Below are 7,720 nucleotides of genomic sequence, written 5' to 3'. Positions count from 1 at the left end.
CTTTATTTATGTGTACCCATTAATTTTCATAATGTTTAATGTTATTATCGTTATTATTTACATATTGTTGCTGACATCTATCAGATATGTCCAGTTTTATGTTCTTGTACTTTGCACATTTTGTCTTATTGCATTTTTTGCATTGATTTTCTTGCTTCATTTTGTACGATGTGCTTTGGCAATACTGTACTTTATTATGACCATGCCAGTAAAGCCTCTTTGAATTGAATTGAATTGAATTGAATAAAAGTTTCAAATGCTGACACAGTATTGCTTGGACTTATGAGTAGGTGTGGAGTAGGAGTTTTGTTAAGCTGAGTGTAACCTGTTAGACCTGTGCAGTCTCAGTCTGGATCTACACACACTCACCTTTCAAGCAACAATGTCATTATCAACTCAAGGGCACAAACAAACATTTTGACCAAACTATCAAACTGCTTTTAACTATGCTGTATTTGTTACACCTGGGGTGATTTAATTTAAATTAAGCATTTAAAACCTTTCTTAAATGTGATGTATTTTCACTGGCAGGAGCATTTTGAGGAGCTCCTGAAGCCTTTCCAAATTTGCACAATTAGGATCATGCTATACAGACTGTACTTTAATGTAGTTGTTATTCTGTCAAAACTTTTCAGACTTTTTCATGACCAAAAAAAATTAGCCCAGTTTCAGTCTTTGGACAATGCATTTTTTGGAGGCCTAACAGGGTTATAAAGAGTTAAATGGTTTGCTTGAGACGTGGGAGAATTTCCTCAGTTCATAAAACAATAACTTTTATTTTACCTTTTAAAAAAATTAGAATCACCAAAAATCACCACTGTACAGACGTATAGTGTTTAAACACTGCAGAGTGGAGTGGACTGTGTTAAGTATGTTTGTATGTGATTGTTATGTTCTGGGGTGGGAGGGGTCGGCCATTATTCTTCCCCTTTTTTCATCCTGCAACTCATTTAGAATGTATTCACCTGCTTTTAATCTTACATTGTGCTAAAATTGTTACACTGTAGGGCTACACAAGCAATTAATTATAAACTATTTTCTTAGTTTTTGAGTTACCATGGTATTTGGGGTAGATCCCTGGCTGGTCTTTTTTATCTGTCTCTTCTGTCACTGTGTGGATACTGAGTAATCAATGGTTCACTAGCCGTTAGTTCCTCATTCCTTCATTCCCTTCTTTTGGTTAGCAATTGTGTTTAGTATTGCACCTAGTTCTTTATAAATAAAATGTTTTTAAAGTTTATTTTGTCAAGTTTAAGTTTAATCTGCAACAATAAAATGCAACAGAGTGATTTATAACAACTGACACTAAGTCACCTGCTTCCTATTTTGCTTGCATGTGACCACACCACTGTGAAAGAGTACTGACTTGAACAGCTCTGGCCGGCTTGACAGTTAAAGAGGTAGAAAGACGAGAAGGAAAGAGGTCGAAAAACTGGAAATGTCAGTGAGACATGTCACACCTGTTCAAGCTAGGGGGTGGGGGGTTTTCTGTCACATGGGAGTTCAGGAAAAATTGCCACAGTGGTAATCTATAGGAGCATCCTGCATGACTACAAAGAGGCGTGTTCAGAAAGGCACGCAAATACTGGTTTTTCTTGTTTACAACCCTTCATGTACTTTTCAAATGGGAGTCTGTGTAAAACACCTGGCATAGTTGGTGTATTGAATACCAGGTAGAGACATACTGCCCTTCTGAGCCACAGAAAGGTAAGAACAGCATGTTCTGAATGAAAAAAATCACTGTAATGCTGGATTCCTAAATCACAATTTCTCAAAGCAGGGTGTTTGAGAGGAAAACTGTAACGGCAGCATAATGGTGTAATCTCTGTCTTGTTTTCTGTGTCTTTAACCAGAGGGAGAGTGTACTGTATCTGTGTCTGCACCTATGCATGTGTCATTCTCCTTGTTCTTTGGCAAGCTGCAAATCATAGATAATTTACAACAATGTAGGGCCTTCACCAGTGTGACCATTATAAACAGGCCATGTTGCTTGTGGAGGTGTGGTGGATTGGGTAATGCATCATTCCTGGTGGGGTTGTTGGAGAGGGTGACCTTAAAAGTACGGGGACGGCTGCTCTAAATCATAAGCAATACGATGCTACACACATAACTTTGACTGTTGTGCTCCTGAGCTGCTGTTGATCATATTGTCTATATTGTTGAGGGGCATGTAACTTACTGTCTGTCTACCTTTGAATTTATTGACTCTACTGTCATTACCTAGTCTAGTCTGTGGCCCATAATAATATCCCCTTTACAGCTTTTTATTCATCGTGCTGTATGTAATATTTATTTCCTCTAGATGTTGCAGGAGACCACAGTATCTCAGATAGAAACAAATGTTTCTTTGGTTACTCAATAAAGTTGGGGGAAAGTGTCATCTGAACACACACTGTTCATAAAATTCAAATCAAACTGTCAGACTGGGTAGTACTGACAAAATATGTCACAGGATTCTGTTACTGCAACGCCTTTTTTTTTTTTTTTTTTGCCTAAAATGTTTTCAGAAATGCATTTTTTGTGTTTAGCTGTAATACAAGAAAGTTACTCACCAAAATGGACGTGGGAAAGACAGAGAGGGACTTGCATGGATGAACTTGCATGCATGGCAAAATTAGTGATTCAAACAACAACAGTCTGAAGTTATTCACTATTTATCACAAGAGCAGGTAAAAAATGAAACAATGTCCCACTGCTTTAATGGTCTGTAAAATACATATTCATTCAAAATCAACAAATCTTTACACAATATTGAAAAAGCCAACCAATCTAATCTCCAAAATACAAAGTAAAGACCCCCCACACATGATCAGCAGTGAAACGGCTCTGTGCTTGCTGTCCCGTCGTTTCCCTATGGAGAGAGCAGTGGCACCCAATTAATAAGCAGCGCTACCCTTGGCGTGAAGCGCTGCTCAGATTCGCCACATCGTAGTCCAAAGAATCAATATATCATATTATGATAGAACTTGTGATTTACACCTCTAATATTCACTTTACTGTCTGAGAGGAGTAAAGACCAACAATTTAGAAGGTGAAATCAGAGAATTTGTACATTTTTAATGAACACATGACTCAAAACCATTATTTGATTATCAAAATAATTTAATAGTTGAATAATAACCAGTTACTCAATTAATCGATGCAGCTCTAATTTCAACGTTTGTAAAATGAGCACAATCAAGAAAAATCACACTGCACAAAAGTTTCAAAGTTTCCCAAACTCAACATTAAAAACACACTACAATCTTGCTAGTAAACACAATGCAAGGCCAAATGTTAGCAGTCAGATTGGAAGATTTGTGATGACATTAGTTTATGAACTGAGCTAATTCCAATACTAAAGTTAGCTAGCTGTTTGTATATCTGGCAGACATGAAGTACAGTGCTGTGCTTTGCATCTCTGTACCCATGACAAAGTTCTTATCATGTGAAATCCCATTTAGTCTGTGTTCATTTGCATTTAGACTAAGTGCCTTCTCCTCTCCCTATTTTATTCTCTACTCCTTTTCTTCACTCTCCTGTCCTTATTTTCTTTTCCTCCTCTGTCTTGATTTTATTCTCCTTTCCCCTCCTAAATTTCTATAAAAGTATCAGTGGACATTTTTTTAAAAGTACTTTTACCTGAATATACTTAAATACTTTTTTGTTTAAGTAAGATTTTCATTGCAGGACTTTTTACTTTTAAAGGATCCAAATACTTCCTGTACCGCTGCTCAAACAGCCACTGCTCTCTCTCCTTCTGTCTCTCTCTCTCACACACAAACACCTACCTCAAATGTACAAATATGCTTTCTTTGTTATCAACTACATTAAGTAAACAAGTATGTAATTTTTAATGTAATGTTGACATTGTTTGACATTCATTGACATTCTTTGTTCTGACAACTTGACATTAAAGCTGCAGTAGGTAGAAAGTCATCTGAGTTAGGTTTTGTTTTCTCCTGAGCTCCTCCTACCACACAAACAGCATGCGCTTCTTGTGTGCACGCAACAGTTTAATGAGACAATCATGAGCGAGGATGGACAGAAACTACATTTCAAAACGTAAAGATTGAGTGTAAAGCTACAGAAGTACTGGGAGCTGATCATAAAGAGAAAAATGTCTTTCTCTTTCCTCTCCTGCACACATGAGCTGAGTATCACAACACTCGCTTGTCCAAGGGGGAGAAAAGGAGGCTCAACACAGTTTGGCGATGTGTTTAATTAATAATGTTGTTGATTAAGACTTTTTAAAAACAGGTTTTAACATTGTCTGGATGCAGTCTGTTTTAAAAAGTCTCATTTGGCTTATGTGAAAAGGTAATTAAATTACTTGTTATTTAATTAGTAAAACTAATGCATAATGTTACTTGCTACAACGAAAAATACAACCTCAACTTCACACTTATCTAAAAGTAGCTTAACTTACATACTTGGATAAGCAAACAGAGGTTAGATGTATGCATAATTCTATTTTTATTTTTGTACAGTACTACTGCGAATCAGAGAGGTAGCAAATTTGTAAAGAAATGTGGCATGATAGTTGATGAATTCATCCAGAATTTACCTTGATAACAGATAATGAACTTATTTTCACCTCAGTTTCTTTTTTTTCTTCTGCAGATGATTTCATCAGCTTCTGAGAAAACTCTCTTCGTATCAGCGATATCTGCTGTTGGCCTTGTCTGCTGTGTTGCTGCATTCTTTCTGTATTTTGAGCCTCCATCTCCTGTTTGCCCGGCTACATCTACATCTTTTTCTATATTAGCTGATGAGGAAACTGTTGAAGATAAAGTCACGGATCAACGTGAAAAACCCATAGTCCTGCTGTGGTTCTGGCCTATTGGTGTGAGGTTTGATTTTAAAATCTGCCCCAGCTACTTCAAAATTGACAGCTGCATTCTGACAGATGACAGATCGCTGTACAGCAAAGCAGAGGGAGTCATTTTCTACCAAAAAGATATAAACTGGCAATTATCAAACATGCCACAGGAGCCACGTCCATCTTTTCAGAAGTGGATTTGGTTCAATGTCGAATCCCCGACAAACACGTGGAAGATACCAGGTGTGGACCACCTGTTTAACTTAACCCTGAGCTACAGAAGAGACGCTGACATCACAGTGAGGTTTGAGCTCACTATTCGGGACCCAGAAGAGAAAGATGACTTTGTTCTGCCCAAGAAAGACAAACTGGCGTGTTGGGTTGTCAGTAACAGAAATCCAGCCACTGGAACAGCTGTGAGGGAACAATATTATCGTGAATTGTCCAAATACATTAAGATTAATATCTATGGTACAGCTTATGGGAACCATTTGAGTTATGAAGAGTATTACCCAACTCTTGCAACATGTAAGTTTTACCTTGCGTTTGAGAACTCGGCCCACAAAGACTACATCACAGAGAAGGTTAACGGGCCTCTTGTGGCTGGGACAGTCCCTGTACTTTTGGGCACAACAAGAGAAAACTACGAGGAGTTCTTTCCCTCTGACTCCTTCATTCACATTAATGATTTCCCTGATGCAAAGGCACTGGCAGACTTTCTGCTGTACTTGGACAAAAATGATGAGGCGTACATGCGTTACTTTGAGTGGAGGAAGTACTTCACAGCCACCCCTCATCTCCTGTCAACCCAAAATGAATTCATTCATCCTGTCTGCCTCGCCTGTGATCACATATCAAGAGACAAGGATTACCATGTAGTTCATGACCTTTATAAGTGGTTCCATGGATGAGAACATCCATTGATAGAAGCTCACACATGAACACTAACAGATCAAGATAGGCTACTTGAATATTCTACTCATAACTTTGCATGTAAACATTATTGGTTACAGTAAGACTGTAAACAGGGAGAGACAACTGACCTGGCTATATATTGAAATAGCCCATTTACACCATTTTTTGCACAAAAAAGTATAAAATTCAGGATTTATAGGTTTCAATTAAATGCACGATTCAAAGTTGTCCCCTCATCCCCAGCTCAAATAATGCGAGGGGGGAGAGACAGCAGCACTGATTGAAAGAACAAGAGAGTGAATGAAGTTAGAGAGCACAACTAAATATGCCCACACCTCTGCATAACATTAGATTTTGTGTGCATACTGCTGAAGCAAACCTTCACTCTGTCACTGTATCCTCAGTCTGCTCTGCCTGTGTGTGTCTCTGCAGCTCTCACTGACCGTTGGTCACTATGGATTTATACAATCATGACCTCACAATCTGCATGCTGTTATTAGCTGAGTGTGACACACCACTGGAACTCTTGTTATGTTAATTGAACATGAATTGTGTTTATAATTATATAAAAAGAAACTGACTAAGGGTTATAAAAACATATTTGTAATCATATCTTTAGTTCATTCAGCTCTCAAAGTACATGTTAAATGCACACTGTATGTGTTGTTAATTGCTCTTGAAGGAATTAGGCTATATTACCTTTATACAATTTATTAAAATCAACATAAAGTTCACTTAAAGTAAGTTTCCTGTCATTTTGACAGTCCTTAAAATGTTTGTGAACACTAAAATGTGGTTTTACAGTGCAGAAGCATCCCAACCACAGCAAAATATGAGAAAATCAGACAGTACAGGCAGAGGGCAGAGTTTCTGCAGATACAGACACCACAACACATATTGATTGACAGGGATTATTATTATTATGTAGCTTCATATTTAACGGAAAGACATGAGACTGGTATCAGTTTTCTCTTCCTCTTACTGTACTGAGAAAACAAAGTGGAGAATTTCCCCCAAACTCTTAAAACAGAAAATGGTGTTGCCATAATTTTCTCAAATGTCAAATACAATCAGTGATATTACCTGAAAATGTTTTTGGTGTAATCTAGTAGAGAAATAACAGGAAAGCATTTTTGGGTTGTGTATAAGGAGTGACATAGATCATCAAGAGTATAAATGTTTCACAACCTTTGCAGTGTGTAATCATCTCCAACTCATATGTTTGCAGAAGGAGGGAAAAGTTGACTGTCTTAAATGTCTGTTAACTTGTCTTAACTTGTCGTTTGTTGCCTGTTTATGCACTGATTACACAGTTTGTGTCTGGTATTTGCTTTAATTCATCTGTCATGTCTTATGTTCATTCATATTTTCTTTTTGCTTTTCATCCACACACCTTGGTGTAGGTAAAATATTCTTTTGAGTTAAAGAAGATGAATTGTTAATATATAATCTTAATAAATATATTGGATCATGGGCTGTTTATATCTACAGAGGTCGCAGGTCATCTTCAGTGGAGGCCACCATGTTGAACCGTTATGTTTCTGCAGCAGCCCAGAATGGACAAACCAAACACTGCTTTCTTGATTTTCGTTTCACAATTTTCATTAGTTTTGCAGCCACTGTAGTTTCTACATATGAGGAAGAGGAGGGTGAAGGAGGTGTCTGCAGTCTGCAAGGTTACCACTAGATGTCACTAAATCCTACACACTGGTCCTTAAAAACATGATGATGTCAGACTGACTCTGATATCAAATCTTATAAGGCAAGGTGACTTTTGTTATTTTACTTTTGTTTTTTTCTGTAGATGTAATGGTTTTGATTTGTTTATTACCTCATAAAACCCCGGTGAACTTATTTAATACTCATATATGGGCATGTCATGGATTTTTACAAGCAATTTTACTTTTGTAAAATCATGCAATCACTTTATATTTTCTCTCTTTTGGGGGTGATTTTAAATGTTTGATCATGGAATTTCAAAATGGATCAACACCAAATAAACAG

The 7,720-nt window shown here is 37.2% G+C and overlaps 1 protein-coding gene across 1 annotated transcript; it reads left to right on the top strand.

Moving 5' to 3' along the window:
• Positions 1 to 4,477: 4,477 nt before the first annotated feature.
• On the top strand, positions 4,478 to 6,246 carry LOC146312911 (4-galactosyl-N-acetylglucosaminide 3-alpha-L-fucosyltransferase 9-like). The gene has a single exon (XM_084738585.1). It carries the CDS (start codon positions 4,561 to 4,563, stop codon positions 5,710 to 5,712), a length of 1,152 nt encoding a protein of 383 aa, XP_084594711.1. The 5' UTR covers positions 4,478 to 4,560; the 3' UTR covers positions 5,713 to 6,246.
• The last annotated feature ends 1,474 nt before the right edge of the window (positions 6,247 to 7,720 follow it).

This window comes from Lutjanus erythropterus, chromosome 16, assembly GCF_056507025.1.
Source record: "Lutjanus erythropterus isolate fLutEry1 chromosome 16, fLutEry1.hap2, whole genome shotgun sequence".
NCBI lineage: Eukaryota > Metazoa > Chordata > Actinopteri > Lutjaniformes > Lutjanidae > Lutjanus > Lutjanus erythropterus.
The sequence above is the reverse complement of the archived record's forward strand: the minus strand, read 5'-3'. Positions and strand labels throughout refer to the sequence as shown.

Bases quoted from the DNA above. Each gene is read 5' to 3' on its own strand.
- LOC146312911 (XM_084738585.1), top strand. From the start codon at position 4,561: ATGAACTTATTTTCACCTCAGTTTCTTTTTTTTCTTCTGCAGATGATT.